The following is a 17,338-nucleotide window of genomic DNA, read 5'->3' on the forward strand; positions in this document are numbered from 1 at the left end:
ATCCATTTGCAACCAACAGTCTTTGTCTTCTTAGGCAACTTAACCAAATCTCAAGTTTTGTTTTTTTTAAGAGACTCAATCTCCTCTGTCATCGCTATGCACTACTGTGCAAATTCCTTATTCTTGACAGCTTCTAATTAACTAGACGGCTCGTGACCAACAATGTTCTTAGCCATAGTAAGTGTATACATCACCATGTCTGCATGAGCATATCTCTGAGGTAGCCTGATCTACCTCCTCTGTTAGCTATATTGTAGTCTTGCTTACCATGTGCGCTACTATTAGAATTAGAATGATGCACATCAGCAATAACATGATCTTGGATGTCGCCTGGCACCCCTTGTGAATTTCAACTAGCAACTCCACCTTCTTGCCATTACCCTACACTTTACCTGTAGACACAACAAACTTCTTTCTTGGATTAAACATAAATTGTTCATCAAATACAACATCCCTGCTAATTACAAACTTGGGCGTTTTAGGATTAATACACCATAACCTGAATGCTTTCACCACACTAGCATATCAATTAATATGCCCTTGGCTCAAGTTTTCCTTCATTAACATGAAAATATGCAGGATAACAAAAAAATTTTCAAATTTGAATAATCAGCAGTTGCAACAGAAAATACCGCATTTGGAGTTTCAATTCAATAGCTATGGCTAGAGAGCAATTAACCAAATAGCAAGTTGTGTTAACTACTTCAGCCCAATAATCTTTAGACAAGCCGGCATTCGAAAGTATATTGCGGGCTCCCTCCAAGAGAGTCCTATTCATCCATTCAGCTACTCCATTTTGTTGTGAAGTGTGTCTAACTGTGCGGAGCCTGACAATACCTTCATCTTTACAGAATTCATCAAACTCACCTCCATAAGATTTCATGCCATTGTCAATTTGAAGTTGTTTTACCTTCTTGCTTGTCTGATTTTCAATAAAAGTCTTTCATTATTTGAAGTTAGCAAATGCATCACTATTTTGTTTCAGAAAATAAATCCAAACTTTTCTTAAGTAATCATCAATAAATGTGAGTAAATACTAAGCTCCACATTTATATAGAACATCCCAAAGATCAGAATGAATTTTGTCCACAATACTTTTAGTTCTGTAAACCCCTGTTGTAAATTGAACCCTGCACTATTTACCAAAAATACAATTTTCACAAAATTCAAGTTTTCCTATCTTCTGATCACACCCTACTTACTCAAATAGATATCTCATTTTCACTCATATGACCCAGACATATGTGCCAGAAACAGGTAATTTCTAAGTCTGGATCATCTGAAATAGACACTACATCTGCACCCGTCACTTTACTGTCTTGAAAAAAATAAAAACCATTTGTCTTTCCTCCTTTCATCACAATCATGGAGCTTTTATTGACTTTGATTGCTCCACTTTCACTGGTGTACAGAAAATTCAAAGAATCAATAGTGCCCAAGGAAATAAGATTTTTCTTCAAATATGGTATATGTCGAACGTTAGATAATTTCTTGATAATCCCATCAAACATCTTACTCCTAACTGAACCAATCCCAACAATTTTGCAAGCCATATCATTCCCTATTAGAACAGAACCATCGTTGACTGGCTTGTAGGAAGTGAACCAGTCCCTCTTGAGACACATATGAAAACTACAAACCGAGCTCATAACCCACTTATCACCAAAGCGACTATTGGAGTCGCTAATTTCTAAAACAATATCTGAGTCGTTAAACTTATCATTAGCATCGTTAACGACATTAAAATAACTAGTATCTTCGTTCATATTTTTCTGTCTAGGACGCTCATTCTTATAATGACCGAACTTATGACAGTAAAGACATTCTATATTTTTCTTGTGAAAATTTGACTGTGAACTGCCCATGGATTTATCCATGTTCTTCTCTGAACCTCTCTCCCTGGATCTACTCCTGCTAGAGAAACTCTTAAGAAACAAACCACTTACTTAATTATTCGTACCTTTCAAATTCAATTTAGTTATCAATTCCTTAGAATTTAAAACAGATTTTGCATTTGCCAAGGAACTAGTATCTCTAACATACAACATTGAATTCACAAAATTATCAAACGACATAGGCAACAAACACAAAACAATTCAGACTTGATCTTCTTCTTTAAACTTAATGTCAATATTCCTCATATCTATAATAATCTTATTAAATTAATCTAGATATTCAGAGATACGAGTACCTTTCTTCATTTTGAATGTGTATAACAATTGCTTCAAATACAAACGGTTTGTGAGCGATTTCTTTATATACATGCTCTCAAGTTTATTCTAAAACCAGTAGCGGTCTTCTCATTAGCAACCTCTCTCTAAACTCCATTAGATTGTGATAGCAGAATCGCACCATGTTCTTTCTCTTATTCTTCTCTCGATGGTGTAGGAAATTCATCAAACACCTTTCCATGTAATACCTTTGACAAACCTTGTTGCTGTAGCAAAGCCTTCATCTTGATTCGCCATAAACTGAAACTGTTTGACCGTTGAATCTCTCCACTTCAAACTTTGCCACAGCCATCCCTCAAGATCTCGCACAAAACCTGGTGCTCTGATATTAGTTTGTTGGGATTAACTGGTTATCAGGGGCTAAGTTAAAGTGAAATAGTGGAAGCAAATCAAAAGAAAATCAACAATCACACAAAGAACACCAAGATTTAAGTGGTTCGGCTCAACGTGAGCCTACGTCTACTAGCGGGGTTGGTATCAATGAATTTACTATTAATAAAGGCGAAATACAAAAGATCAATCATAAAATCCTCAATGTCAGAGCGCCAATACACTCAATGAAGTCGTAGGATTCTCACAAAATGATCTCACTCACTCTCTCTCTCTCTCTCTGTATATCGACTACTTAAAAAGTGTTAATGTCTCAAAATACAAATGAGAATAACATTTATTTATATTGTACGGCACGAGAAGCCCTAATTTTCAATATTCACTCGAGTGGCGTGTCGAGCGAGGCTCGAGCCAACATTAGGGCTGACGCTTGCTCGAGCTAAATGTTGACCGAGTGACAAGCGAACTCTTTGCCTGGTTCCTGCTCGAGCTGACTATTGAGCAACGGTCGATCTAACATGAGCTTTTTCAACCTGTAGAGGCATTTTTTCAACATGAATCAAACCACCTCTCAACATAATTTATAGGTTGCACTATTACCACTGTTAACCAAAGGCCAACACTGACTTCCTTGTGGGCATTGTTGAAATTAACATGAGCTTGATCACTCATAACTTCAATTCAGAACAGTAAAGCCTAATGAGCATGTGGTTTCTTGTTAGTGTCGCCTTCATCGAGGAGGAGAGTAATTTAGGGAATCAGTATTTTTTGTATTTTTTTTCTTTTGTCCATAATTCTTTGGTTTTTCAGAGTGGTTGGCATATCTGAATTAAATGAACAATGCTAGAGCCACTGCTGGGGGCTCCCGCTAGGCTCTAGCATGTGTTTTTTTTAGTTCTTTTTTTATATAGATTTTTTCAACACTTTTTAAATATTTAAAATAAATAAATAAATTTAGAACATCATTAAAAAGCAAAAATAATTTTTTTATTTTATTTCGTGATTAAGGAAATATTTTTTAATGATTTTTTTTTTTAACTTTCTAATTAAGGAATTGTTTTTTAATGATATCCTAAATTTATTTTATTTTTTAAAATATTTAAAAGTGTTAAAAAAATTTATGTAAAAAATAACTTAAAAAAAATACATAAAAAAACACATGCTAGAGCCCCAAGCGGTGTGCTAATTAAATTGTTTAAAGTTGAGATCTTTCCAAATATTTGTAGATAGTCTTAATTGTAGCGATTGATACTGTCATTGCATTGATGTATGCATAGGAGTGGCAAAATAAATAAGAAAATATTTCATGAAAAATCATCATGTAATGGTAAGATTATCGAAGTTTTGACAACATTAATTTTTAGCATCACAAGGAGTTTGCTCCCCCATTGCCCAATCTCTATGCTTGCATGTTACGGCTCAAACATTACTTTTGGGCACAGGCACCTCAAACGGAGTTAAACCTCTTCGATCTTACCTATTTTAAAGAATAAAGTGTGATGGAGTTTCTTGAATTTGAAGAATGCTCTCCTTAAAGGGCAAAAAATTTATTGCTTTTTTGGGAGCCAATTGCCGTGTGAGGAAGATAATTGCCTTTGAAGTAATGTTCCCTTTACTTTTCGGGCATTGCATTGGAAAGACTTGAATTGAAATGACTTGGCTATGGGCCTATTTAGTTGGGGCCGATTGGGATTGGGCTTATAGCTTTTAAAGAAGACAGATAGTGTGTCAATACACTATACAGTAGCCTCCAAAGACGAACACGTGCTGACAAAGAGGTAGTTCACTTGTACCTATCACCCAACTTTATATGCCAACATTGCCTGTCCATCTGAGGTGGCTGCTCTGGTTTGGTCGGTCTGTCCCACGTTCCGCACGTGGGACCAGGCATCTAAATTTAAAGGATCATGGGCTCCATAATCCATCGTGAACAATGCATCAGATCTTTCTGGTTTGGATTAAAATAAATAAATAAATAACGATGTATACATTTCACAATATATTTTATAATATATATTTTAAAATAAATATATTTGTATAAATTACTCTTTATTTTAAAATATAATTACATAATATGTTGTGAAAAATGACGTGAGTTTATATTTTTCAAAATAAAAATTTTTGCTGTAACACGTCTACTTCATTTCTTCAATGTTTCCAATCTTCTAATCTTCTAAAGTCACTCCACCGTCCAAAGCTTTATTTCCCTCTTTTTTCCTTTTTTTTTTCCTTCTCACTTTTTGTAACCAAAGCATCCATTTTATCCTACCTACCCGTCTTCTCCAACCCCAACCTCCACTCTCTCTCTGTCTCTTTCCTAGGAATTTTTATCTTCGGAGTCATATATCCAACAATATGTTTGATTTTGGAGATGAACTCTCAATAGAAGGGTACAGAATTCCTTGGCTTATATGGATCCAGCTCCTGGTCTTACTTCTCCTTGTCTGTCTCCTCTATAGCTTCACCCTTTTTGCCTCGGATCGCTTGGACTTCACCGCCGGCGCTTCCATATCTGCCAGTCGTCTCGTTTCCAACGAGACCCAAATAGACAAACTGATTCCCAAGCGCAACACCACAAGGATTCGTACGAATTGCTTGGAGGCTACCCAGGTATGGTTAGGATAATCTTGCCATTCTTAAGTTTTCTGTGTCTTTTTTCACATGTTCTTAATAAAACCCAGCCTTCCTGAAACTTTCTCCCTTTTAATATAACCTCTTTCTTGCGTTTGGCTGCTTAGAAAATGTTAGAAAGAAAGGACTTTTATGGTCTTCAACCTTAGATTTTATCCATTTGTTTGAGACCCAGTTATGGACTGTCTTTGGTCGATCAGTTATCAACAATTCAATTCGGCTTTCTTGAGTTTGTTTTTTGTTTTTCTGCAAAAAACATCACTACATGGTTGGTTCTTATGCCCATTGTTTGTTTCGTTTACAACCTTCTGATCTATTTTCCCCCCTTTCCTTTTTGGGTAAGTAAAACCTGCCTAATCTTTCCGAACAGCATTCGGTACCATTGCAGGACGTTTCCTATTGTATCCTGATGACCATTTAAACAAAAATAAAAAGTAAAAATAGTATATAAAAGTTGTGTTCACTTCGGTTTATTTCAGCTTTCTATTTCACAATGATTTCATGCCAAATCATTTGAAAATTATTGCGGCTTTAGGATTTGTTTTGACCGATAAAAAAAAAAAAGATAGAAAATTGGTACCGTAATTAAGAATCAGTGATCTCTTCTAAGTGGGGTTTGGCCTCGGTTTTCTTTTCATCTTCATTTCCAATTTTCTCCTAGTAAAGAAGTTGAGTAATAGCTAAAAAGGAAGATGAATCAGACGCTACAAGAGGCCCAAAACCCAATTCATTGTTTGTCATAATTCTTTCAAGAAGCAAATCCAGCTACTTCTAATATTTTTCCCAGAAAATATGCGTGTATATATAGTAATTATGTGCCAAAATATAAAGTTAAGGAAGTTTTGTCTAAAGTAATTAACTCTATTGAAGATGCTTAGGTGATCCTTGCAAGCTTGGATTTCCTTTATGCTTTAGAGTTCATCATATTATATACGTTTAAAATTAGGTAAATTAGGTCACATATTCCTTGTTGAAGATACCTAAATCTGGTGTGTAAGATAATGTTCTTATTTATAGAGAGAGCCATGTACGTGTATTTAATTTGTTTAATTATTTTAAATTAAAAAATGTGCTTGCTTCTTTATAAGGGAGAAAAAAAGGATAATGATACCTTGCACATTCTTTATTACTGTTTTACTAGCAAGCTGTTCTTTTTTTTTTTTTTTTTTTTCTTTTGCTCTTTGAATCTGGATTAAAAATCTCAGAATATTAATTTTTATAAAAATTGAATTTATTTTTAATTAATTTACATGATTATATTGGTTGATTGAATTTATTTTCTTCTAAATTATGCAAGATTGTCATGTTATGAGATTTTTAACCTAGATTCAAATTATAAAAGGAAAAAACGTAGCTAGGTAGTAAAGCAGTACTAAAGGACGTGTAAGGGTATCATTACCCTAAAAAAATACTGTTTTTGCCAACCATTATGAAAAGTCCAGATAAATTAGGTCAAACGCTACACGTTAAACCAAATAGGAACTTCCAACCATTGTGTACATTTCAAATAAATAATCCCAAATGCATGGATGTTGTCCCAGGCCATGTGGTTGTATTAACGAGGTGGTTTAGGATTAATTTCAGTTTTCCATTGGTTCATTTGTAATGTCCAACAAAGTATAATTTATTTTTAAAACAACTCTCTGATGAAGGATTCATTGATCTCGGTGTCGTCACTCCTATTTAAAACGTAAGGTAGGTAGAAAGAATTTGTATGTTAATACACAGCAAGACATTGGCATTGTTTTCACCCACTTGGACTTTGGCGAAGTAGTCTGTATCGGTGATAACGATTTCTAAAACTGGAAAAACATACTAGCTGTGTTCGAGTATTGCTTGTGTTTGGCTTTATTCGTTTTTTATTATTGGTGCGGGAAATTCCTTTCCAAGGGTCTGTGCACCTAGGATTAGTTGGGATTTTGTTTTCGGACACTCGGTGTCAATCAAAGGAAAAAAAGGCTCATTTTTATTATTGGCCTGATTCACTATGCATATATGATGGGATACAAAGCATAGGTATTATTCAAGATGGCTAACAAGTTTGCAATGTCTTGGCACAGGTTGGAGAGCAAGTTATAAAGGGGGAAATAACAACAAGCACAAGTAGAAGATTGGTGAGAGAAGGAGAAGAGGTTGCAGAAAGGGAGGGGTCATCAGCAACCCAGAAATATCAATGTCATCACCCTTGTGATTTTTTCATGCAGGCTAGAATTGCATTTTTGAAATGTTTAGGGTTAGACGATAATTCTTATCCTTCCGAGCAAAGAAAGAGAAAGGAACAAAGAAAGGGGAGAGAGAGTTGAGTTATTTGCTCTCCAATCCATCATTGTTTTCTTAAATGAAAATTTTCGTGTTCTATTTGACAAATTTAATCGCATTGTAAATACTAACAATATTCGTCGAGAAAACCACACTACACAGGATTGGTGTTTTTAAATACCGAACTTATGAAGTTTCATTTGTGTCGGTTTTTATTTCTAATGATCGACCAGTCTTTGTTTCTTAAAAATGATGGAAACTTTGACAAGAACAAACCCTTTGCACAGTATCTTGCTTTTGCCATCAATGGCAAGCCAATAAAAGTCTTCGTGGTTCCTTCCACTACAAGAAAACTGTTCATTTGTGGTCAGTTAATTTCAGCGAAATGACTATTTACAGTCAAAATGAGTCTGTTTTGGTCACAAATAGTCTTTTCGTCGCAATTAAATGGCCACAAAAGCTCGTTTTTCTTGTAGTAAATTCATGGTTGGAAGATCGTTCCAGGGAGGGGGCGCCCTCCCAGTCCCCGGCCCCGCTCTTACCCAATTTCCTAGTGCCTTTATGATTGCATCATCTAATTCATCATATCTAATATTATGATCGAAGAGAGTGAAAATATATAACTTTTTTAACGGCCATACATTAATAAAAGATGTATATTATAATTTTTAGATTCCTTGATAGACGTCTATGTGATTGTTGATAATTTAGGATTTTTTTTTTTAAGAAGAGGATAATATCTCAATTTTATTGATAGTCCTTATTTTTTAAGAAGGAAAATCGTGGTTACAAATAAGCATAAAGACTAAAACTCAAGTATAAAAAACCAAAAGATCCAACCACAAACTAAGAAAGTCAAAAAATTACAAATCAAATAAAAAAAACAACTCTAAGAAACCAACTTACAAGAAAATGAACGGATCACACATATAAGAATAACAAAGAAATGAGAAGCAAAGACTCAGTCACTTTGATAACCTCAAATAAGGAAAAACAATTTTGTCCATGCAAATAATGCCTCTTAACTAACTAGATAAAATATCTCAATCATCAATCCAGTTCATATTTAAACCCCCCACACCCTGCTTAGCAAGAAAATCAGCCACAATATTACATTCGCAATAGATATAAGTTGTTTTATACTTCATGCAAAAAAGACAATCTTGGATCTCATCCCAAAATTCCTTGAAATATCAAATATTACAAATACCCCTAGTAACCCAATTGACTAGAAGTTAAGAGTCTGTCTCAATATGAACCCGATAAAAGCCGAGCCGACAACACCTCCAAACTCTTTCCAATAAACTTCTCATTTCGGTAAAATTATTAGAGCCCTGGCCTAAGAACACAGAGTAATCCACACGCACCTTACCACTATCATCCCGAATAACACCCCCGACACCAGTCGAACCTAGATTACCCAAACTATTGCCATCAACATTAAGCTTCACTCAATCCTGTTGAGGCCGAATCCACTTCACCAGGATAACCTTTTTAGCTTTAAGAGTTAAAATAAGAATATCCGACCTCTTTAAAATAACAGAATCCTGCTTAGGGAGCCTCAGAAATTTCATAAACACTTACATAACACGATGGATCCATAATTTAATAACATGCCAAAACGACTCAACCGTATCAACCTTACCCTTATATGGGGCTTTGCAACGTCTTTCCCATAGCTTTCAAGAAATAATAGATGGGAGGAGACCAAAGATAGACCAAATGTGAGAGGAGTGCCCAGCACGACAAAATCAGAAATTAACTTGCTCCTACCAGGTGCGGAAAAGACCCATATGCACACCTAATTGAACCGTCGTCAAACACCATATTTGTCTAGTAAAATCACCCTTACAAAGAATATGATTAAGATTCTCAGGATGACCCACAGAGTAACAATTATATTTAGAGACCATAGGAATGCCAACCATTTTAATCTTCTCATCTACACTCAAACAGTTATTGATAGCTTTTCACATCATAATGAAGATTTTCATAGGGAGGTTAGCTTGCCAAATCCATTAAGCCCAAGGTAAAGAAGGCGCCTGAACCCTGATATAGTCCCAAGCACTTTTAGTATTAAAATTATCATCATTTTCACTCTTCCAAATAAGAACATCATGCCCCTCTTTGAGCCTAGCCAATAAATAAACCAAATCACTAGCTTTTTAGAAACCCACAAGCCTTTCCAAGAGGGGAATGTTCCACCCATTCTCAATACGACACTTCTTTATCTTCAACAAAGACTTCTCAGTCACCGAGTATTGGTCATGAAGAGGACCACCCTCATCCTAGTTATCATACCGGAAAGAGATGTTTCCATCTCTCACTAACACTTAGAATTATTTAAGACGTCTGGCATACTATTAACAATAGGCTTCCAAAACCGAGTACCCTTAGATGGATCCACAAGGGGTAAATGATTACCTCTAACAAGCTTCATATTAAAAGCCCTTGGATAACTCCAAAATCCCGAATACCCACCCCACCTTCTTCAATGGGTTTACAAATATTTTTTCAAGCCACCAATTACCTCTTACATTTACCCTCTGAATCACCCCAAAAGAAAGAGCTCAGAAGCCTATTCAACGCCATGAGAACTACTTTAGGGACATGTAAAACAACAAGGAGATGAGTGACCATGCTTGACAAAACATGCCTCAAAAGAATAGTTCTACCACCTGCAGAAAGCAATTTCATCTTCCAGCCTGCAATTTTCTTTTTAATTTTCTCAAGTTACTCCCCTAAATCAAAGGTTTTAAATCTACCAGTCACAATAGGAACACTCAGATACTTAAAAGGAAAAGACCCTTCATAAAAGCCAGTAATGTGAAGGAACGAACTCTTTCTAGAAGCCGGAATAAGTTTGGAAAAGTAAATAGCACTTTTATCTTTACTAATAACTTGACCCGACCAGTCCTCATAAATCTTCAAAGCCTGATTCAAACCTTGCATAGATATTTTACCACCATTAGCAAAGATAACAATATCATTAGCATACATGAGATGGGTAACAAGTGGAGTACCTCTAGCTTGAGAATACTGACCAATTTTGTCTTGATCAAAGTAATGCTTGAGCAGACAAGAAAGCACCTCTTGCATAATGATAAACAAGTAAGGTGAAAGAGGGTCACCTTGTCGCAGACCACTTTCACCTTTGAAGGACTACATATGAGTGTCATTCATCATAATGAAATACCAAGACAAGGAAATACACGCCTTGATCAGATCACAGACTTGAGGAGAAAATCCAAAAGCATCCAAGACATAAAGTAAGAAACATTAATCAACCCTGTCATACGCCTTGGACATATCAAGTTTAATCAACACATTACCCCCATTGAATTTTTTGTGGAGAGAATGGACCATCTCCTGAGTTAAACTAATATTTTCAAAAATACTACGACTAGGGATAAATTCCCTTTGCTCCTAAGAGATTATTTTGTAAAGTAAACTCATCAAGCGGGCCACAATAATCTTGGAGTAGATTTTATAAATAATCGAACAAAGATTGATAGGCCTAAATTTATCAAAACCAGTAGATTTTTCTACCTTAGAATCAAAACAATATAAGAAGCCGTATAGAACCTGAGAAAAGACTTCGTATGGAAGAAATCAGAAATGGCTTCCAATAAATCAACCTTAAGAAAATCCTAGCACACTAAAGAAGCCAGAACCAAAACCATCAGGGCTAGGACTACTGTCAATGGGGATACTTAAAATAGCATATTTTAGTTCTCCATCGAAGGATCTTTACAGTGAGAGAACTTCTCCTTTTCAGTGATCACAAGGGGAACTAAATCACTCAAATCTGGCAGATCTTATCTATGACTTTGACCCAAGAATTGTTGAAAGTACTCAATAGAAGTCTGATGCATTTCAAGCGGAGAATGTAACATAGTTCCGTCAGCAAGACACATCACTGACCCTTTTATGCTTCATAGAATTTAGAATAGCAAGGAAAAATTTAGAATTTTTGTCCCTATCTTTCAACCAATTTTTCTTAACCATATGCGAAGTCTCATCTCCTCTCTATTCTTCCAGGTAGATAACTCCAATTTAGATACCATGAGATCATAGTCGACCTCAGCATTAAAACAAACTTGGAGACTATTATCTAAACTCTCAATGCAGTGTTCATTTTCTTTGACAATAACATTAGTTCTACCAAACACATGCTGATTCCACTCCCTTAAGGCCACCTTAGCCCTTTTCAATTTAGAGGATAGTTTATGAAGTCCAAAACCAATCCCTCTACAAAGTTGAGAAAATCAGTATGATCAGTCCACATATACTGAAAGCGAAAGGGGCTAGGGCCATATTTAAAAGAGTCTTCTCCTATTTGAATCACCATAGGAGAATGATTCGAAGTGGACCAAGCCAAGACAAGATAATAGACATTCAGAAAACCATTTAGAAAATTATAGTCAATAAAACATCTGTCTAATCTAGTCCAACTCCGAGCCAACCCACCTTGGCCATTACACCAAGTCATCCTCGGGCCTTTAAAACACATATCCAACAAACCACAATTTTGTAAGCAGAGGTTAAACTCCGCCATTGCAGAAAACTGGTGACGGTGTCTATCTCTTCTTTTCAAATCATCTTTAATAATATTAAAATCACTACAAACAACCCACGGAAAATTACTACTACCAATAGCCTCCAAATCCTCCCAAAGAACTTTCCTCTCAACCCAACTATACTTGGCATACACAACAATAAGGATGAAGGCATGACCATGCTCCTCAACATTCACAGTCATAAACTAACTAGAACCTGCCAACCATTGCACAAAAACTGCCTGAGTTCTAGAACAACCAAATTTTACCATCATTCTTTGATAAAATAAGAATCGCAATTAAACCTGCTCAAAAAAATAGGAATTCTATTCTCAAGTAAAAAAGTTTAAGCAAGAGTAATGATATTAGGTCGATATGTATTAATAAGATTTTTCAAACGCAACTAGGACATACCAATTCTCCTTATATTCTAAAAAATAATAGGACTAATCATAAATTAAGTTTGGAGGGGTGTATTACCGACCTTGTAGATCTTCTCGTCTTTACCTTTTCAGCAAAATCTTTTGGGGCTTCTGAATCTGTGCAGTAATCTTTTTTCATATCAACCCACATCGTGTCCCTATCAACTTCATTATCAGGCTGAGTTTCTTCCATAGTGTACCTAGTGAATTCCTTCTCTCTTTGAAAAACAAAACTCTCAGCCAAAGATTGACCAATTGGTACCATGCCTACATACTCAGAGCTTTGTTCAACCGGCACTAGCTGTATGGTCTCCTCCAAAGTAACACACAATACTGCTTCCATGTCACACCCCGCAACACAAGCTGATGAACCTCCACCACCACCATCTATTTTGGACGACAAAGGTTCCATATTAAGCACGTTGCATGGAACCAATATAACAGGTTGCACAGGGACATCCTCCAACGCCGGCATAACATGTTGCACAGGGACATGAATACCTTCCTTCAAAGCCTCCAAGCCACTTATCCCTACCACCTTATTAGGTTCAATGGCCTCCTCCTTTCCCATAACGCCTCCATCTACCTGCAAAACACCCTGACCCTTAAGACCCAAAACCAGCTGCTCACCATGCTCCACGATCAAAGTGCCCCCTTCAGCCTCAACTTCCGCTGCCGGCTTCTCAGATTTTTTTACCTAGACCTGCCCTCCCTTGGATTGATTCTTCTTAGTATCTCTACACATTCTGCAGGTCCTTTCATTATGTCTATGTGATCTACAAGTTTGACAATAAGCTCGCAGTGTCTCGTAAATAATCTCTTGTCTTCTACTCCTTGGCATTCTAGGTAAACTGATCCAAAGTTAAGAGATGGGCCTTTTTTATGCGTCTATCTCAAGACAAACTCTTTCCCCGCCCATTGCACAAACAGTTGGGTTATCACGTCAGATAAACTATCCAATCGATGTCGTAAGCGTTTTCAACATTGACGTATGATAAAAATTAGGAGGAAGACCAAGCAAAAAAACCCATACTGGAATGCATGGTGGTTTACTTTCTTCATCAAAATTCGGCGTCCATGCAAACTGCTAGTAGGGAACACCATTAACGTCGCATGACTCTTTGGAGAGAGCTTTATGGAAGTATGCTTCATTGGACATTCGGACAAACACGTTTCTTGGCTTTTGCATCGATGACACCATAGGAGCACTAGCCAATCCCCATCGATTTCGGATGAAGCCACAAATGGCATCTAGAGAAGGCCTCAGCCGCAAGAATTTCAAGACTAATGAAAATCTAAAAGGCTGGGGCAGTGCAATCCAACTCTTCCGGAAAAAAAAAAAAAAAAAAAAAAAAGGAAGAAGAAGCAGAGCTCCCCATCAATCAACTTCGGCGGACAAAAAACAACATCCATCTCAGGAAGCGGTTGTGGAACCGCAAAGACCAGTTCAGAGAACAACCGCTGATGGCCTGCTGAGTCTGGTAAGGCATCAATGGCCGCCATGCAGAGGCTGCCCAACGTAAATGCATCAACGACGGCACCAAAACCCTAGCAGAGCAATGAATATAAAAATAAAAAGTAATCAGCGTGTACCTGATGTCCTTACCTTTGTCGGCGTGACTCTAGTGATCGGCTCGAGGCTAGAGGTTGTTTTTTAGGCTTGAAGCTCGAGGCAATCAGATTTTGTTCGATCCAAGAACCTCGGCAAAGCTACCATCGCGAGCAAGGACACCGTTCGATGACCTCAAATCTATGATGGGAGCCGTTCCTAGTGTCGCACCGTCTTCTTCGCCTCCACTCATGCCGTTGGCATACGGCCGCTGGTCGGACAAGACTGTCGAGAGGAACCAAAACCAAAATGTCCCAATCTATGTATGTATCCAAGGCGAGAGGAGCAGAACGGAGTCACTTGGAGGTGCCCCGTGTGGCACTGTGGTTGTTCCTTCGATAGTTTATAATGTAGGATATAAAGAGTAGATAGTTTATAGTTACCTTAAAAAAAAGTCTACTTCTCAGAACAAGATTAAAAAAATAAATAAATAAATTTAGAAAAAAAAAGAAAGAAAGAAAGAAAGTAAACGAAGCAAAATTACAAAGTAATAGAGCCAGTTTGACATGGGGGAAAAAAGGTCAGAGACCCAGTTTACCATGGTTTATGTACAATCTGGCAAGTGTCACTTAAAAAGACATTTTATATAAACAAAGAAAGTGGCAGGTGAGATAATAACTGCACCAGACCACCGTTTGTCCTCAGAGAGGAAGAATAAACAGCTCGAGAGAGAGAGAGAGAGAGAGAGAGAGAGAAGATAGGGAAGAAGAAGACGACGATAATGGAGACTTCGACAGAGGAGCAAAGAAACAGATCAGAAGAAACATCTGGTTTGTACTACAGCCCTTGCTATTTCTTTGACCAGGTCATCAAATCTTTTCTTAAGTGCCTTGGTCATGACTCCACAACCGAACAACCTCAATCTCAACATCCTCCTCTGCATGCAGAAAGAGAGATGAAATTCACTGTAACTCTGTCTCTCTCTCTCTCTCCACGCACACACAAACATAGAGGTTTGTTTAACATGTGTGTGTGTTTTTGTCTTTGATCAGGAAGAGTTTGCAGTCAACGGAACAAAGTCATCAAGAGGTAATTTGAGAAGGCCACCAAGGCCACCAATAAGCTCTGGCGGAGGTGGTCAAATAAACCAATCTTCTTCTTAAGGTTATCATGTTTACAGGTCCAAAAAGACTACACTTGTTCATCGTGTTGTATGCTTAATTTTCCGGGGCTTCATCGTCGGTGGTTTTGTTCCTTGGTGATTAGGTCATGCCAAGGAATCTGTAAGTTAGCATTTAATGCTATATTTCGACATTATCATACTCGAATACTTTCTTCCAGTTTAAAGTTATTGCAGATCTGAGGTTTGCTGGTAACTTGTTTTTAACCTTTATTTCAATTTTCGAGCGCTGAAAGCAACGTCTATCTTACTAAGAGCAGTGCACTAGGAGTGGAATGATCAAAGTTGTATTTTGGTCAAATTTTAACTAGATTATATAAAAATTTATTATAGTGGACTTAACAAAATTATAATATTTTTAAATACTTTGATCATTTTCATTAGTCAAATTTGTTGACTTCAAATTGTTAGCCAAATATTATTTTGGCATTAAAAATTCCCTACGCGTGCTATTCGTTTCGAACCAACGAACTCACAATTCTAGAAAATTTATCTCTGTCTCAAAAGGACGAAACATCCAAATTTCAAACTTAACCATAGAAGGCGGTCAGTCTCCATCAATCATCATTTTAATAACGTGGCATCATCTTACTAGAGTGTTTCAAATTCTCGCTATGTAATATTATTATTAGTTGATGTTAATTTTTTCTTTTAAAATCTAATACTAACATTAAAAAATTAATGTGTACTTTTTTAATCGTGAATAAATATGCAAATTATAATTAGAATTCAAAAAAATGAAAATGTCAAAATCTATATTTTAATAAAATAGTGCTAGATTTGAAGAGTCTATTATTTGGTGTTGTTAAGAAATGGCTAGCTAAATTTATAAAAGTGAATTCTCCAGCTAAATTTTGTGCAAACTTTGTTGAGTCCACTACTAATACTCTAATTAACATTGACTTCATCAAATTCATCTTCAAAATTTGATAAAAAGTTAAAAAAATACATGTTTTCATAAATATAAAACTTCTCTAGTCATAACCCCACATTAGATTAGTCAAAATCAATATTTTAATAGAATAGTGATAGATTTGGAAAGTCTATTATTTGGTGTTGTTAAGAAATGGCTAGCTAAATTTATAAAAGTGAATTCTCCAGCTAAATTTTGTGCAAACTTTGTTGAGTCCACTACTAATGCTCTAATTAGCATTGACTTCATCAAATTCATCTTCAAAATTTGATAAAAATTTAAAAAAATACATGTTTTCATAAATATAAAACTTCTCTAATCATAACCCCACATTAGATTAGTCAAAATAATAACATAATATTATTTTTGAATAATAATATTTTTAATTTTTTTTATATTTTACAATTACACTAACTATATATTAATTAATTAATAATATTTCTTCCTTCACATATTTCAAAATTAACTATATATTAATTAATAATATATTTTTAATTAATGAAAGTGAAAGGGCGATCGAGGGAAGTCAAAATCGTGGAAAATGAAAACTAAAAGGAAAAGTAATTAGAGTAATTTTTACAATAAAATATTATTTTTAAATATGAATAATACTTCTTCAAATTTAAAGATATACTTAAAATTATTGTAGCTCATAGATCAAACTTTTACTTTTTGTAAAAGTCAATGTAAATCATTTTATCTTAATTTTTTCAAATTTAAAAAATGCATGCCAGTGCTCTAAATAGCTGAAAAGGAGAAGATTATTTTGTGTCATAAATAGCTAGAGCTATTCTCTACTTTTATATTCAATTTCAATTTCTGTGTAATTTGTTTTTAGAATAATTCTTCTCATCAATTATTATTTATTACTCCACACTCTATAATTAAAAAAAAAAATTATTAAGAGTAGAATGTGGAATAAATAGTGATTGATGAGTAAACCCTTCTTTTTATATCTTAATTTCATGTCCCCAACACAACTGTGAAACATGTGCCTCGATAACATTCCATGTTGAAGATGTGTTGGCCATTCAGTATTGTATATGAAGAAGATTCTTCTAATCAATTATTATTCATCCTTACGGGCCATATTTTATGAAGAAAATAAAAATTATCACGTGTAGAGTGTGAAACTGAATAATAATTATATAGCAAATTTTTAAGAATATTTAAGAATATTTATAAATAATTTATACGTTTGAAAATATAGAATAATTGTATTCGTAAAAAATTCCCTTAATTTATTTATTTTTTTCCGTGATAA

The 17,338-nt window shown here is 35.5% G+C and overlaps 1 protein-coding gene and 1 long non-coding RNA gene across 2 annotated transcripts; both read left to right on the forward strand.

The window, feature by feature from the left end:
* The first annotated feature begins 4,768 nt into the window (after nucleotides 1-4,768).
* Nucleotides 4,769-7,620, forward strand: LOC121250704. The gene is made up of 2 exons (XM_041149891.1): nucleotides 4,769-5,171; nucleotides 7,253-7,620. The coding sequence occupies exons 1-2, from the start codon at nucleotides 4,917-4,919 to the stop codon at nucleotides 7,493-7,495; spliced, it is 498 nt and encodes a 165-aa protein (XP_041005825.1). The 5' UTR covers nucleotides 4,769-4,916; the 3' UTR covers nucleotides 7,496-7,620.
* Nucleotides 7,621-14,556: 6,936 nt separating this feature from the next.
* On the forward strand, nucleotides 14,557-15,357 carry LOC121250490. The gene is made up of 2 exons (XR_005937796.1): nucleotides 14,557-14,948; nucleotides 15,034-15,357. It is a non-coding gene; the product is annotated as an uncharacterized LOC121250490 (long non-coding RNA).
* Nucleotides 15,358-17,338: the final 1,981 nt, after the last annotated feature.

Source organism: Juglans microcarpa x Juglans regia, chromosome 2D, assembly GCF_004785595.1.
Source record: "Juglans microcarpa x Juglans regia isolate MS1-56 chromosome 2D, Jm3101_v1.0, whole genome shotgun sequence".
Classification (NCBI taxonomy): domain Eukaryota; kingdom Viridiplantae; phylum Streptophyta; class Magnoliopsida; order Fagales; family Juglandaceae; genus Juglans; species Juglans microcarpa x Juglans regia.